At 47.4% G+C, this 19,347-nt stretch overlaps 1 protein-coding gene across 2 annotated transcripts; it reads right to left on the reverse strand.

Moving 5' to 3' along the window:
- Positions 1 to 343: 343 nt before the first annotated feature.
- On the reverse strand, positions 344 to 18,387 carry STK25 (serine/threonine kinase 25; the record flags this gene model as incomplete). Of its 2 annotated transcripts, XM_082003828.1 has the most annotated exons (11): positions 344 to 383; positions 2,000 to 2,136; positions 5,701 to 5,772; positions 6,068 to 6,182; positions 7,069 to 7,214; positions 7,431 to 7,616; positions 7,898 to 8,055; positions 9,308 to 9,416; positions 10,518 to 10,574; positions 11,771 to 12,001; positions 18,337 to 18,387. In XM_082003828.1, 11 exons carry the CDS (start codon positions 18,385 to 18,387, stop codon positions 344 to 346), a joined length of 1,302 nt encoding a protein of 433 aa, XP_081859954.1. The 2 variants fall into 2 exon arrangements, with proteins under 2 accessions (XP_081859954.1, XP_081859955.1); XM_082003829.1 differs by lacking the exon at positions 11,771 to 12,001 and having other exon boundaries at positions 18,337 to 18,366.
- Positions 18,388 to 19,347: the final 960 nt, after the last annotated feature.

Genomic DNA, 19,347 nt, shown 5'->3' on the forward strand with positions numbered 1-19,347 from the left:
CTCTTTTCCAGCAGCCAGGCATTTACCAGTAACAAGCTGTGAATCAAACCAAGCCAAAATGGATACATCCAGAGGGAAACAATTAAAAACTGCATTGATTACATTGTAAAAACAATTAGACCACCCATCTTGGGTTCTGCAAAAGGTCTAAATTGTACTTGCATTGCAAACCCCACCCTGGGTTATCATGGAAACACGTGTGATATGAAGGCTCTGAAATGTCCCCGAGTCCGTAACACAATGTTACATCCAACAGCAGATGGTGGTCTGGATTAGAGATGTAGTTCTTATGAAGCTGGAAAAAATCCTTCCCCCCTCAAAACAGCAGCAGGGAATGTAGGTGTCAGCGAGCAGAGGTCAGGTGGTTCCGACTGTGTGAAAACCTGCAAGAAAGAATAATGGGTGGAACTGGTCACTGCTGTCCGTTTCAAGCCCTCACCTGGAAGACGGCCCGTACACACTGCACCAACCAGCATGTCCACAGGTGAAGAGGTAAGTCTGGATGTGATTGTCCCCACTCCCATTGCCACTGTCAGTTTCTAGATAAAGAAATCTTGGAAGAAATAAACAGCAATTTGACAAAAAGCCAACGTGGCACTTTTTTCAGGCTTTTAAGATTCAATTTTAGGCTAATAAGAAATTTTGAGCACTAGTATTTTATAGTAAGAAATCAACCAGGGTCTCTGAGGTTTTGCAAACCTCTAGAAAAACATTCTCTTGTGCTTGTGCACTGTCCAGGAATGCCCTTTCTAGGCTGATCAAAGTGCAACAACTGCCCTGCAGAGCCACCCAATGCACATCTGCGAGTACCTCCTGCTCAGCTAGAGGCTGAAGTTTGTGCAGGCATCACCTGGACCCTTTCTGTGCCCTCTGTGGGTCAGCCAGAAGAGACAAGAGCGTTCTCTCACTGGCTTTAAATGATTATTAGATGAGGGCTCTAAACAGACCCATAGGATATTTGCTTGCAAGCTTGAATGACTTAGTAACAGAAGGCCTCAAGGATGGCCAGAATTGTTGGTCCTTAATACCTAAGGCTCTTTGCTTGACAGCATCTGATGGATACATGAGCTACAAGGCACAAACTACACCAGCTTAAACCCATCAGAAATAAATGCTTAGAAAGCCCAAGTTCAAGGGTGTAAAGACTGTAAAGCTTGGGTTGTATTTACAGTAGCAACCAGAGCACAGAATGGCTCCTTTGATCACACTTACAGCAAAATACTTGACTTCCAGCCTTCTAACCAGTGAAGGGCCAAATATTAAGTTTCTTGGCTGGTAAGCAAAGGGTGAGATTTAGGATAGCCTGCTATGAAAGGGAGAAAAGCCAAATTAATGTTAAATAAAGCATGATAAACCTGGGATCAGGACCTGACATTGTTGCCTGCACTATGTGGATGTGACTGAACTTGGTGCCAGCAGTAGAGGCAAGTTAGATGCAGCACCTGCTGAGCAGCAAAGAACTTCATTCTACCAGATGATACTCCTTCACAGGTTTAATAAGTGATTCACTTCAGGAAAAATACAGTTTCTGGCTACCGGAAGCTGAGCAAGCAGAGTGACTGGCTGTACCTAGTGCTGTAAAGTACGTTCCTTGCAATGAAACCGATCGTGTCTCTTCCAGAAGCGATCCTGGTGATATTTTGCACAGTCCTCACTACCTGGGTAATGGGACCAGCAGGATGTCATACACACACACACACACACATATATATGCAAGATAAAGGTGAATAGCAGCATCTTTCTGTACTCTGCAACATTCATCTACACTACAGAAACCTGTTCAGTGTGAGAAAGGACTTCTGAGGCAGGAAGAACTGCTTCTGTTAAATAAAAAGCAGTAAAAAGAAATGACTTGGGGACTATGAGGTCAGCTGTCACCCATATTCACTTTTTGGGTGCCTTGACTGCTCAGTACCAAACTTTAACTTCACAATGGAGTATGACAATGGTTCGGTTCACTGCCAGCTCCGCCCCAGCTCACACCCTAGAGGACACTCACCTTTGTACCCGCTCCACCATGTGTGCTATCAGTTTGTCAGAGATGCCTGGGCAGGACTCCTCAGCCAAGCTAAAAGCGTTCTCCAGCTCCTCCATAGCTCCCACATTGCCTCCAGTCTGCTTGTGCTTATCTTTAAGCTGCAACCCAGAAACAGTGCATTAGTTCCTTATCTCATTGCAGAAAGCACTGCTCAAGCAGCGCAGTACAGGTACTAAGTCCCTTTCCCTTTTGGTATGACTCCACAAGGGTGTAGGAGGACACCCACATTCTTCTTAAAAATATAAAAGAGGGCTCTTTTGTAGGCCAGGAAGATGGAAGTCCAACGTCTGGAGTTCAGACTTTCCTCCAGGTGCTAATAACAATTGAAGTCCTTAACAAACTAACTTAACAGGCCCTGAGGTACTCTTAAACAAACTAAATTATATTAGAAATGGATCGACAGCCCTGAAAACTCGTAAGTAGCAACAGAACAACGAACTCCAGCTGTATCTGAACCAGTACAGTCACCTTTGCTGCTAATTACAGCTTAGCACCCAGACGCACACAAAGGCTTGCAGACAGGTAGGGCAGAAAATATCATAACACCAGGAGTTAGTCACCACCACTTTTAATAATCATAAAAAAGTCTGAGGTGCTTCTAGCGACTGAGGGGCCGAGGGAGACTACTACCACACTACAGATCCTGAGCCACTTGGCCTCCAGCACTCCTCCCCAAGAGAGAGCTTTCCCCAGGAGGACAGGGGAGTGAAGCCTACAAGATCTGGCCATCTGCCTCGTGCTCTGACCTCTGGAAGCCCAAGACCTCCATGTGCAGCGTCTGACCTAGATGAAAAGCCTCAGTTTGCATCTATCACTGTTAGCACACTCCAACTAGGCCTCACCAGCCACGAGTCTGTGTGCACATGGTTCCGGTTGTTAATTTGAAATAGCTAAATCTCTGTCATTAAGGAACTCCTGACAGGTCGCTGATGCTGAGCCTGAAGGAGTGTGGCATTGGAAAACCCACAGTCCCATCCTCTGCAGCATTTCGCCACCTCCTTCACACAGGCAGCTCATGTGGCAGCCCCTTCCCTACTGCGCAACATTATGCAATGAGCTGAACAAAAATCAAAACCTTTTGTTGCACAAGCAACGTCTGCCAGCTAACCACTGTCCAGTTCAATTAAGATCCTGTTAGGCTACGCCGATTAAAGGGCTTTACATAAGCCTCACAGTTCTTTGCCTCCAATTCTCGGATCAGCCTTTCCTGTTGTTGGAGCTCACCTTTTCTCCACGGTCCAGAAAGCAGGACAATGTGAATGCTAATCCCCAGCTGGAGCTGGCCCTGTGCTCCAAGTCCCCTGCTGGAAACAGAGGGTTCCCAGCCAAAAAGAGCTGCTGCCTCTTCCGTTGGGGTAGTTGCTCACTAACACAAAGCCTCAGCTGTGGGAGCAACGGGCACAGGCCCCTGCTCATTCAGAAGTGGCAGGGGGCACGGAGGGCAACTTGATTACACATTTCTTAGGCCAAAAATAGTTGTGATGCTAAAGCCAAAGATTTGACCTGACGTCTACCTGATCACAGACTGCCAGCCTCAGAGCAAAATGAGACACAGGGTCTATCCTGCAGGTAAGTTGCCAGTTTGTCATCAGACTTTGATGCCAAGCCACTGACCTTCAGTTTGCCCAGCAGCCTGTGATGTGAGCGATCTGTGTTATCCTGTCACTTCCCACTGCAGAAGCGCTTTCTGGAGGTTAGCCGGGCGTTAGAGAGCTGTACTGCACAAAGCCTGACAGGCCCAAATACCTTACCTTTCCTGCCCAGAGAGGGCAGACAGGTTTCCAGATTTGCAGTTGCCCACATCTGTGTTAATGACCCACCATGGGTCATTTTCAATATTAACATCCAGTAACACACATGCAGGGAAGGCATAAGAAAAGATTATAAACAGCATCTCAGTAAGATTTCAATTCACACCCTTTTATGGATAGAGTGATCAAAACCTAGCAGGTCTAAAGAGGCACTAATACAACAGTGAGAACGAGAAAGTCTGCTGCTGGTAGGAAACTAGAACTGAAAAGAACAACACGTGCAACGAGCGGTGAGGCGTACTTCCTACATGGAGACTTGGAGAAGAGTTTTCTTCCGACCCCCTGCTACTGCACGCAGAAGCCAGGTTATTTCAGAGACTGCCTAGAACCTTCCATGCACCTGATGTCCCTGAGTGGGATCAGCAGAGCCAGCAGGGAAGCCTAATCAAAGGAAAGGAGGATCAGCAAATCTGGGCCAAGAGAGTCAATGTAGCAGAAATGAAAGGCCAAAGAAGCCACTTTCTGCCTGGAACTGGTGCAGCAAGGTTGGTAAGGAGAAACACGAAGATGCACTCACTGGTTTGGAGAACTCACAGCTCTGAGCACCCCCTCCCCCAGAAGGCTCCTAAACAGAAAGGACCAAGAATCAAATGTCAGTGATTATGCTGCACGAACAAACTGCCGCTGTCAGAAACCAACACTATGTTTACCTCATAGGTCTAGGCCTACAAGACCCAGACCATCTGCCTCATGCTCCGACCTCTGGAAGTCAAGCGTAGTGGAGTACGAAGAGGCCGGTTAGCTAAAATCTCTATTTCCAAAGCGGTGCTGTCTCAAGAGCCTGATTTTCAGAATGACCTCTGCTTCCTGTCCTTACAGCAAACCCTCTCTCCACATAGCACTAGACCTGAGAAATGAGATTTAAGACCACAGACTACCCCTGAAAAAGCACAGCTTTCTGCTGGGCCGCTCCTGGAACAGCATCAGGATCCAGAAAAGAGCAAGTCATCAGGACCAGAGACAGGGTCTCCATGACACAGCACCCCAAGAAAAGAGCCTTGACACGCAGTGTCTGTGTAAGCGATTTCTTCTGAAGCAGAACCTCCTTTCCTACACTCCTGCTGGAAACAGCAACTGAAGCCCATGGCCAGTAGCCTCCTTATGATTATTGTCCTCTTCTCCCTTAAAACATCACCCAGCTGGAAAGACAATTTAGCTCCCTGCTGATACAGACTCTATCGCACCATTAATGGTAGCTTTTACTTCAACTACACATCCCCACCCAGAACACAAGGCAGGGACACAGGGTGAGTTTTCCAAATGCGTTTTCTGTCTGCCTTCCACAGGCCACATGGTAGGTAACTCCTTGGCCTCAGCATGCTAGCAATAGCCGGCATGTATAAATCAAGAAGATGGCCTAGTAACGGGCAAAGCCAACTCCTACTCTAATCCACCCACGTTCCCCTCAGTGACTCTGCTGTGGACAGCAGCATATAGCACGAGGGCAGGGAGCATGCCCAGCGACCGGCAAGCTCAAACACCTGCCTGCCCTAACAGGAGCTGCACTTCAGCCATGGAGGCCAGGGACATCAGAGTCCAGAGTTGCCTCGGCATTAGCAAGCCTAAGATGCAGATAAGAAACAGGTACTCCTCTACCTTACCCTCACCAGCAGACAACACAGTAATGCTGTGCTTCTAGGAGCACAAGTGTATTGGAGAGAACACTCCAGGGACGTAAACACTTTCCGAACATATGGTATAGACCTCTGAATAGAGGCACAAATGCTTCATAGTCCCTTAATCCTACTAGGTATCTCCCCAACCTCCCTCCTCCAAATCCTTCCCATTTAGTTATCCATGTCAGGTATCTCTTCATCTCCAACCACCACAGACCACGAAGGTTCTACTCACCTCCCCAAAAACTGGGTGAACAAGCGTGGAGAGACACTGTGACCGTGGTTGCCTCTTGATGGGCTCAGTAGGCTAGAAAGCAACATGAAAAGAAGTTACAAGCACAGGCAAAGGCTCACAAGGCACACAAGCTACTAAGCCTTTGGTAAATTCACAGCACCTTGATGGCAGTCCCCTCACCAGGTCTCAGGAAAGCCACAGATTGCAGTACCCTGACAATGTGGAAGAGGCAACTCTGGGGCACTAGCCCTTGACACCAGAGTAAAGTAAATTTTAGACAGAACACGAGTTGCTGGTCACTTCCCCAAGACCCTCAAAAGCTCGTGTTAGTTTAGTCCACTTCCAAAAGAACAGACAGCAAACAGACCTTCTGGGAACCATGAAGAGCCATTCCTTTGTGCAGCTTGCTCAAGGAGTTGGGGCGAATAGTTGGTGGGAATGTCCAGATTGGACCCTGGTCTCCATCCTCTGTGTCTCCATCACTGCAAATGAAAAGGAGGTCAAGACAAAGCCTCAGCTCCATACACCGGGTCTTTTACCCATGCATTCCCATAGTCACAAGCTCTCCCCCACCTGATTGTCATATCACCACAGGGCTCCAGGCATTTCCCTATCCCAGAAAAAATCCTAAAGAGAAGCTGCTTCAGTCTCCACAGCCCATATACAGCACCACAGAGATCTGAGCCACATACTACATCCTGTTTCCAAATCACCGCAAACACCTTTCTGCTCTAGCCAGCTTGAAGACAGTTTCAAGTACTACTTAAATTTAGAAGAATTTCAAGGCAATCCAAGCTCACAATTTGAGAGGCCAGGCTTAGATGTTGCAAGCCAACCTCCCAGAGTCATTGGTCACTGGAGTTACTGCCACTACAGGTGAAAAGAAGCTTGGCAACACCAGCCTGGAACAAAGCACCCTTTCCTCACCCAAGGCTCATAGCCTCATTATCCTCCACATCAGTAGCAAAGTTCTCTACCCATGAATACACACATATGCAGCTGCTGCCACTTGTTACTAAAACCTGTAGCTGTTGTATTTAGCTGAACGTCCATAAAATATAGGCAACAGGAGCCTTGTTTTACTAGTTACATACAGACTAGATGTTTCTTGTTAGTACTTCCTTACACTCAGCAGGGGCTCCACAGGTTGACTAGAAAAGAGTACCAGGTCCCACTGAACAGAACGTAACAGCCCATTTCTTCAGGCAGCAGTCACCTGCTCCCACAAACAGATGCCCACAGGTCTCCCTGAGCTACCATAAGATCTCCTACCCAGGCAGGGAAAAGGACCTGAGCTCCTTGCAGTAGACTACCCCAGGGCACGGAGGGTATAGCAGGGGCACCCCTCCACGCAGAACATGTACGTACATATCAGAATCGCCAGAACTGGAATCTTCTCCATGGCCCTCCGACTTCCAGCGCTTGAATCGATCTATCAGCTCCATTAGGAATGAGGTTTTCTTGGTGTAGCGTGTGATGAACTTGTGCTTTAGCAACTCTTTAGCTGTCGGCCTCTGGAGAAAATAAGGAAAGCATGCTACACGTAACCATCTCTGTATGCTAAACGTGCAAGTGCACTGACTTTAATTCTTGCTAGGCTTGCCCATCCATTCTGCAAACTCAGTACTTCCTTCTCTCCAGGAGCCTTCCACCAAAAGTTCTTCCCGATAAATAAGTCTTTGACCTCTGCAATACTTTACCCAAATTCACAGCTGGACAGCAATACTCACAAATCTAGGATCCTTATTGAGGCAGGCTTCCACAAACTCCTTGAAGGGCTTGCTGTGGTGACCCTCAAGTGTTGGAGGGTTATTTTTGGGGATCAGGAAGAGAACCCTCATAGGATGCAAGTCAGAATTTGGAGGCTCTCCCTTTGCTAATTCAATGGCTGTAATTCCAAGGGACCAGATGTCTGCCTGAAAGAAGAGCAAGAACAGTGACAGCACAGAACAGCAAGAGCAGTTCTGCAACTTGGAAGCATGCAACTTCAGGATAGCCAAAGGGCTGATCACTTAAAATCAGATAGGGTGTTTCCTGTTTAATAGACAAACTTCTCCAACAAATCCTGGACCATAACAGGAAAGTATCATTCTTGCAACAAGGAGCACTTCCAATCCTTATATTAACCCTCGCACCATCTTATACAGAGTATAAGATATTGCACCAAGTAGCAATCCTCCTCCTGCTCCCAGCTCACCTTGAAGTCATAAGCAGACTGTTTGATGACCTCTGGTGCCATCCAGAATGGAGTCCCGACAAAGGTGTTTCTCTTGATTTGTGTGTCTGTCAACTGTCCAGCCACCCCAAAGTCAGCCAGTTTCACATCTCCTTGTTCCGAAAGTAGCACGTTGGCAGCTGTTCACACAAATAAGCATGAAGTCCACTGGTTTCTGAATCATCTCCAGCCCACACACAACTGAATACTGAGAATGGACCTCCTGTGGCATCCTCCTTTGCCCCAGTGAAAACCCTCAGCTCGGATTTCCAGCCTCAGACTCATTCTCATGCTCTGACCTCTGCTGGGTAACACAAAACAAGTTCAAGCACTTGGCTGGATCAGAAGGGGAATATTTCTAGGGTAGTAGCAAGGAGTAGATGTGAAGGGCCACACAATCAACTAGATGTGATTCCTAGCCACTCATAGAAGAGAGAGCAACATGGCCCAAGATACGTCAAATGGTCTTGATTTATTTTCCAAGCAGCATTCAGTGGCTGATTGTGAAGAGCTCACAAGTCCTGGTCTTGTACTGCTTCCCACTCACTCCGCTTAAGACAGTGACATTGCTCAGGTTTTGGGCCGAGGCAGGGTTTGTAGGACTTTTCATTCTGAGAGAGACCCTACATAAAAACTTGCAGCATTTCCCCACTCTGCTGGCAGCAAACAGTCCTGCACAGCTTGCAGCACTTAGAAATGCATAGTCTCACATACGCAATGGAATCTTTTCTACGTATCTCCCTGCATGAGGTTTCTCTGCTCTGCTGGTTCACATCCCCTCCTGCAGAGGGTCAGAGCAGTTCGCATCCAACACCAACCACGTCTCCACAGCACTGTCCTCCCACCCTCCTGCTGTCCTTTGCTGCTCTGTGCTCAGTGTGAGACTGCTCTTTGGGAGGCAGATGCCAGTTCTCTCTACACTGTATACAGCCAATGACTATAAAAATCAGTTATAGGATAAGCTGACACAAGCTGCCCTGATTTTCTAGGGCTGTGAACCCTGCGTGAGGACAGCTCACCTTCACAATAACTTATAACCATGATAACCAGCACACACACCCCATGGGGTCCAGCAGTAAAGCAAATGTCCAGACATAACTGCGAGTCAGCTAATACTTGAGCATTTCATTGACTCCTTTGCTCCAGCCCCCTGCCTGCCTAAACTACAAATGACAGGGAAGAGCTACAGATCCTTACTGTTACCCTAAACGCTAAAGACATGAAACACACGAGTTACAATAAAATGACAAGCATCAGATTCAGAAACAAGCAGCCCAACAGGAAAAGCAGGACTGAAAAACAGTCTTATCTCAGATTATTGCTGCATAACAATTCTGCATCTTATGTTAGTAACATCCCTCACAAGAAGAGAGCTGAGCTCTCCACTCTTACCTTTGATGTCCCTGTGGATCTTCCTCTCAGAATGTAGATAATCCAAACCCTTTAGGATTTCTCTCAGGATAGTAGCTATGTAAGTCTCCTCCAGGGGTCCTGGCTTCAGCTGATAAAGGGCAGAAAGATGACTTAAAGGAGGGTGACTGACACCTTGGTTCTTCCAGCCTCTCAGTTTGTTACTTGGAAACCTTGGCCAAGCAGGTCATACTCAGCAGGAAGCACCTACGGCACGCCTGGTGCGCATTCTGCAAGCAGAATGTTGGACTTTGCACCTGGCAGTATTAAACAAAAAATCTTTAGGGAGTTTTCTGTTAGTCTATTAGAGGCGTCCCAGACAAACAGCAGGATGCTCATCTCTCGCTTTGCCCTGGAAATACATTGGTGAACAGAACATCTTAACAATTTCTCTTGTTCAAACCTCTGATAGCTAGAACTGAATTTCAGCCACTGCAACAGCCCAGAGACAACTTCTACCCTCTGGCTGTGGAGCACTATATGAAAGCTTTCCTCCTTTCCATCAGTTCTCCTCTAAAAAAATCCTGTGTTCTCAGTGCGATAACTGAGGTTCTGACACTAAGATGACTTCTGCTGATGACAGCCCCCCCACTACACCCTTCCTCCAAGTCAGTGCAGGTACAGCAGTTTTCATTACATGACCTTAGTTACTGCTCTGGAAAAACAGGCTTTATTGTCCTAAGGAAAAAAGCAAAATCCTGTGACAGAATACAGCACAGCAGAACTTTGCCCGTGTATTTATTCTGCATTTGTATTCCCTTAAAATCTGGGCTAACTTGTTAGACGTCATTTGTATTATCAAACACCCGGGAACCCTGATCTTAGACCAGGTCCCTCCAGACCTTGATGCCATGCAAGCACTGAACAATACCAGAACTCTTATTAGGTGAAGTATGGATTTGCACTGCTCAAAAAAACTGGCTGCTGTCACATTTCAGTTCACTGGCTCTTCCCATTATAAAGCAGCAGCGCATGCTGGAGAACAGTGCTTTTACAGCTGAGCTCCATGCAAACATTTCCTCTGTCCTGGGATATGCATAACCAGCATGTCTGTCCTGCACTGCCCCTACCCTTCAAGCACAGGGCTGTCAAAAAGATGGTATGTGGCAAGTGAGTGTCTGGCTTACGGGCATTTCACAAACCAAGGCTCCAGCCAATGTTTTTCACGGTCCAGAGCTTACCATGTACTTACCAAATCCAGGGCTGAACCTCCTCCTAGGTACTCCATGATTATCCACAGCTTAGTGCCCTGCAAGCAAGAGCACAAATCAAGAGCAAAGAGAGTAATAAAAGCAGGCAGAAAAGTGAAACACCTCAGAGGCAGCAAGACACAAGTAGTCCTGTATACAATCCAAGAGATGCTGCACACCACAGCTCTCAGAGGCTTAAGGAGGGAGCTCCCAGCTCCTTCTTTCCTGCTGACATAGCATGATAGCAGTGGACCTGCCCCCAGTACACTTCTTTCTCTTGGTCTGCAGTTTTATCTGAGCCAGCTTAGTGTCCCTACAGGCACCAGACTACACAGCCCACAGAGATAAGCATATTCTCAGGTTGGAGCCATTTAACATCACTCCAACAGATCTACCACCTCTCCTTCTTGACAATGACAGGGGAGCTTTGCAGCCTTTGGTCTCATTAACAGGACTGCCAGTTTGAAGGGTACAATCAGCGAGACACTCTCTTATTCCTCAGACAGGAGATTGCCAGACTGAGGGTCACAGGGTCCTGGTAGGAGATAAGCAGCAGATCCATGAAACTACAGCTTGCTTGGTGTTTTCAGTACAAGGCTGAGAAAAAGCATTACGGCCTTTGAAAAATATGTAAGGAATAATCAGGATCCAAAGAGCTCAGGAACTGTTTGCTACAGACCCAGTGTTACACACACTTCCAGCAGCCAGCATGCAGAGGCCACTTCTGGTCATCACTACTAGTAGCTTCCACTGGGGATTCCTAAACCTGTTCTCAACAGAAGCGGTATCAGCACTCCTCCAAAGACTCCATTCCTGTTCTTTTCACCATTTCTGATGAAATGATGATCACAAAGTATAGTTTCAAACTCCTCTTCTTTCCAGAGGCATACAGGCACCAGTGGTACTACCCTAAAACTGTGGTATTTTGGAAAACTATTCCACATAGAACAGTCAAACTGGGGAGAGGTGAACCACTTCAACGAATCATTTTCTCTCCAGTGAAGTGCCCTGCTCTTAGGACCACACTTGTACCGGGCACCTCATTTCCATGTGCTTTGCAAGTGTCTTAAAGCCCAGCCTCCTATTAAGATCATATAAATGCAGTAAGCAGAGCCACTGCTGTTCCTGCTGTCACACTGACACTCACAGATCAGGCACCTTTCAGTGCTGTATGCCACCATCAGCTACAGCACCCATAGAGAAGCCCACCCCATTCCCAAACTGCTGGCAAGAGAATTGCCATGGTTTGTCCTACCTTCAAGTAGGAGCCATAGTACCGGGTGATGTAGGGACTATCACACTGGCTGAGCACAGTAATCTCCTGTTGAATGTCCTCAATTTCATCCTCAGCCTCCTCCAGATCAATGATCTTGATAGCAACCACCTCCTTGGTGCGGTTGTCGATCCCTTTATACACTTCACCAAATGATCCTTTGCCGATCCGCTCCAGCTTGGTGAACAGCTCCTCAGGATCCACCCTGGAGTGCTAAACCAGAAAGAGATGGGAAAAATCCATTAAGTCCCACAGCAGGCTGCAGAGCATCATGCAGACACATAGATCTCCTCTCCTTATCTATTCAACAATGCAGTAGATTAATTCACCCAAAATTCACATACCCTAAAAGGTCTTCACATGCTGAGAAATTTAACACAGAATCCAAGATTAGAAGAACTGAAGAAACCTTTTACACGGGCTTTCCACCCCTGCAGACCATAGTGGTGGAAGAAAGGGAGAGAAGCCCAGAAGAAGAATGTCAACAAGTATCTCTACAGAAAGTGTCAGCTCCTTTGGGACAGGACTGCTCAACTGCAGGCACTAAAATGGCGGCAAAGCAGCTCCATGAGCAAGCACTTGTTCAAGCTTGAATAAAAAGACAGCCAAGGTGTACCAGAACCAGCCTTCTGCTGAAGATCTGGATGAGAAAATAGGCACAAGCAAGAGGCCATGGAAAGTTCACAAGGATGTTTCCCTCGTCTGCCTTCCTGCACTCAAAGATTGGAGCAATTTGAAAGATTTGCACCCTTCCCTACTTGTTTGGAGGGTGAAATACTACAGTAATATAAATAGCAGTTCACATTAGCTGTCTTCTCTGCTGCAGCCTGACTTCCAGGCAGCACCCAGCTCAGCTCTCTTCAGATGTTTGCAGAAGGAGCATCATGTCTTTTGGAAGGTCAGCAGCAAGGAGGCCAGACACCTGCCTATTCCAGAGGAGACGGGAGAGCTGGATGGACACTCCATCTGCAGACCTGCTTTTCTGGAACAGCCTCTCCTCTGGCTGGCACGCCCAGATGCAAAAGCAAATAGCATTTCCCTCATTAGATAAGCACATCAAATGGAAAGCTACTGACATGATCATCGGAGAAATACTGGCTCTTTAGCAGCAGCTTCAAAGCTAACTCTTTATTAAGATGACTATGGATGAGAAAGGAAGAAATCAGAATCATTTTTGGATGCTATTTCATTCTGTCCAGCTGCAGACCAGAAGGTCCTGCTCTGCTTCATGCTACTAAAAGGCTCTTTGCGATTAGTTTTTCTGCCTTTAAAAAAAAAAAAAAGTCTAGTTTAAAAAAAAAAAAAAATCTGGAAAATATGGCCTGACCTACAGGAAGCGGCCAAGTCGTTACAGTGAGTTTTCCACACCCAGAACTTCTCAATCTCACCTCCAACACGTCATCCAGAGGGACCGCTCCCTTGCAAGGGCCTTGACCTGGCAGACATTTTATCTGAGAACAGAGCAGCTGCATTTTTCCATCTAACACTAGGTTCTAGAAGCAGGCCATCCCTGAGCAGCCCTAGGTGCTGTTTAATGATTAAGCCAGCCAGTCATTACAGGTTGTTTGCCTCCTGTGCCCAGTGCATCGCTATATGGCGTAAGCCAGGCCCAGAGTGAGCTTTACAGTCAGCTCACTCAACAGGATTTCCATGTGCGTTCCAGTCCAAGATACAGAAGGATAACCAAATATCCTTGTGCAGCCATGGCAACACCCAAACAGGCTGTACTTTGAACAAATGCACTGGAAACAGACTGGAGGGGATATGCAGAGATGAAAGGAACTGGAGATACATAACAGGGACTGGAAAGAGGGAGGCGGGAGAAAGGAAGAAGATTTGAGTTTGAGAAATGCCAGGAGAAAATACGAGAATGACGACTGTAGCACAGGCAGAACAGCCTGGCTAGTCCAGGCTCACAAGAGGTCAGAAGCCATTTCCACCTCTTGACCAGCTTACAGGAAGAGGCAGCAAGGTGGCCCAGACGTTACCCTGCACAGTCACCTACCACACTGTAAAAACGCCACTCGCCACATCAGCCGCTCCCACACATCAGGGAGATGGGAGAGAAAGAGGATCATCTCCTGGAGGCACCTGGCTCAGCTGGTAAAGGAAACACTATCCACATGAGTCTTGTAGGGAAGCAACCCTGCAAGAAAAACTTCCTCCCCTCCCACGTAAGCAATGAGAAAAGAAATGCCAAGGTGTAAGTTACTGCTCCCCTCCTCAGCCTGGCATCAAAGAATCAGGACTGATTCTTCCAGAACATGACATTAAACATAAGAACACTGGCTACTGCAGGCAGCTCTGAGGACAACTGCCATTTTATGTATCGGGCTCTGTAACCACGGACAGCTTCGTAAACAAGCTTCCATACTTCAACGTCAGTTTGTCCCATTTTTCTGCAGAACAAAGCAGTTCAGGTAGGGAGGGTGAAGGAGACAAACCTTCCTGACAAGCACAGGGAAAATTTGCGCAAGGGACTCAGGAAAACAATACAACTCTGATGGGCAGAAGAGACAGGCCCACATTAGGTTGGGATGGGAAACTTAGTTTGTAGGTAGTGGATTTACCTTCCCAGTACCTGTCACTTCAGAACTGATGTGGAAATGCTTCAGAGCTCTCAGGTGACAGGGCAAGAGTATGACTCTATGGAGGGCCTGAGGATGTACATCCCTTGACAGAGTTGCCAAAATCACACACGTCATACCCAACAACAGCCAGAATCTAGCGAGCAAGTATGGGGCAAAGCGGTAGAGAGTCATTCCAGCCACAGCTACAGTCTCCTGGACGCCTGCTGCAGGACCAGAGTCTGCTAACAAACTTCTTCACCTTCTGTAAACAGATCCATCCCCAATTCAAGCAGGCCAATGCCTGCCCAGCGGAACACCTGGTGAACTACCATTGCGGACACCACAGAAGACATTGCCAGGTGCCATTTTCATGGAAGCAATCCTGAATTCCCATGACAAACTAAGATAGATAAAATTATGCTAGTCTGCAGGACATCTGCTCAAAAGCTCTTGTCCATTAAAAAAGGTCCTGTTTCAGCTGCCACGTGGTAACTTGCTGCTGCTGAGCAAATGTTCAGATCGATGGGCATATACAAGCCTCGGCACTCACCAGACAGCAGAACACATGCAATTATGCCAGGAACAGAGAGCTATGCAAGTGCACCGCTCCATCAGAAGATTAGCACACTGCTGCACTCAGGGGGCTCAAGCTGGGGGGCAGGCGAGGAGAAGAATACATTCTGTGTAGCCTGACTCTCCCCTACCCCAATAAATTTGCACCTGCAGATCACTGCAATGAGGGGTGTAACAAGCACAATCTTGTCCTTTTTCTAAACACGAATTGATCTCAGTGCCAGTCTTGTCAGAGCTGCAACTCCATGTTCTGGAACCGCACAGCTACAAACACACTTGAAAAACTTCAGTAGAAAGTAACAGAATCCAGATGAAATGCTTTAGAACTGCATAAATGAGCACAGACAACCCAAAGAAGCTTATTAGCACCTGTCAACTTTGCAACTGCTCACCAGCTTGGGATCTTTCCATTTTCCTCCACATACACAGAACCCACCAGGGCTGCAAAATGGAGCTCCAGGCCAGAGTCTGAAAAGCTAGCTGACCAGCTGCTGCTGGTTCTACTGCTGCTGCTCCTTGTTCTACTACAATGCATAAAGCCTTTAAGGGATGGTCAGCTCATCATACCTTTTTGCTTGACTGAATGTCAATTACACAGCAGTTCTGGAGCAAAAAAACTCATGCTGTTTCTCCCCATTGTGAACAGTCAAACACTAGAGATGGCTCAAGTCAGGCATGTAGAGGCTTTGCGGGGAGAGCACAGAAAGCACTACCTTGGTTGTACATGCAGGAAGGGGAGGGAATAAGTATGAGAAGGATGAGGATAACCTACTAGTAACGTGTTCCACTTCTGCCCTCCAGGATCTAATCTCAGAGCACAGGAAAGAAGGATGCTCTGTCATGACAGGTGTGGGGGTGTTTGCCATCACAAGTGATGATGCCATGTTTTAAAACAGAGCGACTCACTGCAGACATCAGGAATTAAGAATTGCAGTGTGTTAAGAGACAAGCCTGGCAGTAACACCAGCTGCTTCATGGGGAAAGAATGGGTTTGGCAGCTCTGCCACCTCCAGCTGCAGAGACATGGTATGCACAGCCTTTGAGAGGAGACTAGAGAAAAAGTGTAAATGTCTACCCTCATTTCAAAGCTACTACCTGGAAAGATAAGCTGCATATTGTGAACAGAAGCAAATACCCTTTGAACCAGCTCAAGGTCTTCTCCCTGGGCTGTGTCTGGCTGGATCTCGCTCTCGTATCATGAGCAAGAGTCACACCTGCATCTACTGCATAAAACACTGAGAGGTGCTTAAGCCCTTTTGGAAGTGAGAGTTCCTTGGTCTGGGGCAGGTCAGGATGACAATCACTGTTGTATATGGGAGAAGTCTGCAACAGAAAAAGATTGTCAAGGCTAAGCTGACTGGGAGTTTGGCAGCCTCCAAAGGTTTATATAGAACTACAGCAACATTTAGTGTTACTTCTGACTAGAGCACTTTCCAACCAGCCAAACAAACAAACATCATTTTCCTCTGCCAAACACTGTGGAAGGAGGAAGTTGGTTTTAATAAACCTCAGCTACTGACCTTCTTTCCTTCACTGCCTCCTCTGCTCCCCAACTTTCCATCCAGCATTTACCCACATTGTACACTACACACTTACCTCCAGGACACCAGCAAAGATAGCTGCAGTGGGCACTATGTTGTCTTTGGGAAATCAGCTTTGTATCTGGAAACATTTGAAATTGTGCACAGTTCTTTTCAACTGCTAAGCCTGAGACAGCTTTGAACTTCCAGAGTATAGACAAGAGGGAAGTTTGTGTTCAACACTTTGAAACACCTGAATTTGTCTGAGACTCCCAACTTGCTTCACAGATAGTATCCTTTTGCTTCAAGGGAGTGAAGCATTACTTAGCCAGGGAACTTGAACAGCTTCTTCAAGGTCACATAAGGAACAACAAAACTAGCAACAGAGCTCAGATCAGAGCTTGAAATACAGTAACGTAAACACATCATCTAGCAGATAGAGCTCCCAACAAAGATCAGAGGCCCGCAGTGCTGTATGTACACAACAAAGGACAGCCAAGAGAAGAGGAGAGCCAACTAGCTGAGGCAGGGAAGCGGAGACACAGAGGTAAAGCAACCTGGGGATTTGCCTAAGGTAACGCTGCACATCAGCAACAAATCAAAGACAAGTCAAGCCTCTGACATCCCAATCCATGTCTTAGTCTCTCAATTTTCACAGTACCTCCCGCCTCTCCCTAAAGTCTGGTGAACAGAACTTCAGGCCAATTCCTACTGTCCTTCCAGCAAGCCTCAGTTACATAGATTAGGAGGTCACATCAAGGATCCCTGAAGAGACCCGAGGAATGGACAACACAGACTGCTTTCCTACTCCAGGACCAGATAAAGAGTCATGGGATGACAGAAGCTGAGAATGCCTTACATTTGCATAATAAATTCCAAGATGGGACCACTGGAACTCTGATAAGCTTCATTAGTGAATGTTGTGCACAAAAAAGCCTCAGAGCAACCTCCTCTGTCACTACAGAACATAATTCTCAGCCAGACAGTATCTGTTCCTATTCCTTTCATTTCTCTCCCTGTACTATGACTCACTCAAGCGCTATATTTGCATTTAATTCCATACACACTTTGGAGAAACAGTTTATGTGAACAGCATGCAAACTAAGATGCATCGCAAATCAATTTTAAATCAGAAAAGGCTTGGAGAAAGCATCATCTCAAACCACTAAAGCTTTTAGTGCTATAATTCTACACCTAGGAGCAGAACAGAAAAATGCCAAAAATTCTCACAAAACATGGTTTAACAAGACCTACATTCAGTATTGACATCTGCCAATAATCAAACACACCCCACAACCAAATTCAGAAAAAAGAAGATTCAAGCCAATACTATTAATGTGGTTTAGCATTTAGTCCCAAGTCATGACATCATCCTGCCACATTCCTCTTATGAAAATGTCATCACAGCAGCAGGATTTAACCACACCCACTGAGGCTGATATCTCTCCCAGAAGAGTTAAATGTTCAGTATCAAATATCACTACCTCTTATGCATTAAGGTTACAAGCACTGTTTCTCTCAGGCTACTGTTATGACCACTTCAGAAAGGTATGTCTGGCACAGCCTGCACACACAGCTTTTCTGGTCCCATTTCTAGACTCCCCATTCCAAAAAGACTCCAATGATTCCTGTCTCCCTAAGAAGAGCAAAGTTAACCTCAGAGAAAGGCACCATACTGGGTGAAGAATGCCCTTTCTATGTCTGACAACCTAACACTGCCAGTCCAACACCACCACAGAGTAAGACACATGTCAATCAGCTAACAGGAGTAAGCTGAAACATGTGCAAGAAAGATAAAGAGTGGCAAAAAGTGATTTTCTGGTGATTTGTTTTAAACCCATTTCAAGATACAAGAGTTTAAGACAAATTTTTAATCGCCACTTACCTGGCTGGCAAATTCTCTCAAGTGAGCCATGCCTACAGGATGGTCAGACATCCGCTTTTGCAGAATCAGGGAGGGTTGGGATGTCGTAGTACAGTGGGAAAGCGATGCTTTCTCATCCACTGGTCAACTGTGACAAGCAAGAACACAACAGCGCTAACTCAAGGTTCTCAGAGCCTGGCTCATTCCCCAAAGGAGCTACCTGCATCTTTTTTCTCCTTGCTTTGCAGTTCTCCTTGAACCTACCAGCCCACTCTAAGCATGCCATCCCCTCCTTGCAAACCCCATTTCTCAACTCTTTCCAGACATGCCTTCAAGGAACACCACTTTAAAGACATACACTGTCAAAGTTTCAGACACCGTTTTCTCCACCATCACCACAGCGTGCTCCCCAATATTATAGTTGCCCCTATAGCATTATCCCCTCATCACCACTCCCAGTATCTTCCCCAGCACAGCCCACAGCATTACCCTCTGACACCCCTCTCCTCCCAGTGCTCCCCCTCAATCCTCTCACTGAGGTCACCCCTCCGCTCCCATTCTCCCCAGTACGCCCACTCGCAAGGCGCAGCTCCCCAGGGCTCCTCTTCCTCCTCAGGGAACCCCAACCCTCCGCCATCCCGGGGCACTCCTCACGTCTGCCCCCAGCGCCTGTGCTTCTCCCACCCCTCTCCACAGGGCTCTCCTCCACCCCAGCAGCAGAAAAGCCCCAACCCAGCACGACCCCTCAGCCCAGGCCCCTCAGGGCACGCCCGGCCCAGCCCAGCCCTCTCCGGGCTCCCCAGCTCCCCACAGCCCCCCTCAGTGTTGCCCCGTTATGGTGGCCCCATGCCCCCCCCCCGCCCCGCTCAGGGACCCCTCAACCCACCTCACACCTCAGGGTTCCCCTTTCACCCCCCAGTCCCCTCAAGCCTCCCGGCCCCATCACGGCCTCCTCGGACCGCCCCCCGCCAGCTCTCTCTCCAGCCCCCCGCTCCGCACGGCCCCCTCAGGGCCCCCCTGTTGCGATCCTCG

This window comes from Phaethon aethereus (assembly GCF_964289735.1).
Source record: "Phaethon aethereus genome assembly, chromosome: 9".
Classification (NCBI taxonomy): domain Eukaryota; kingdom Metazoa; phylum Chordata; class Aves; order Phaethontiformes; family Phaethontidae; genus Phaethon; species Phaethon aethereus.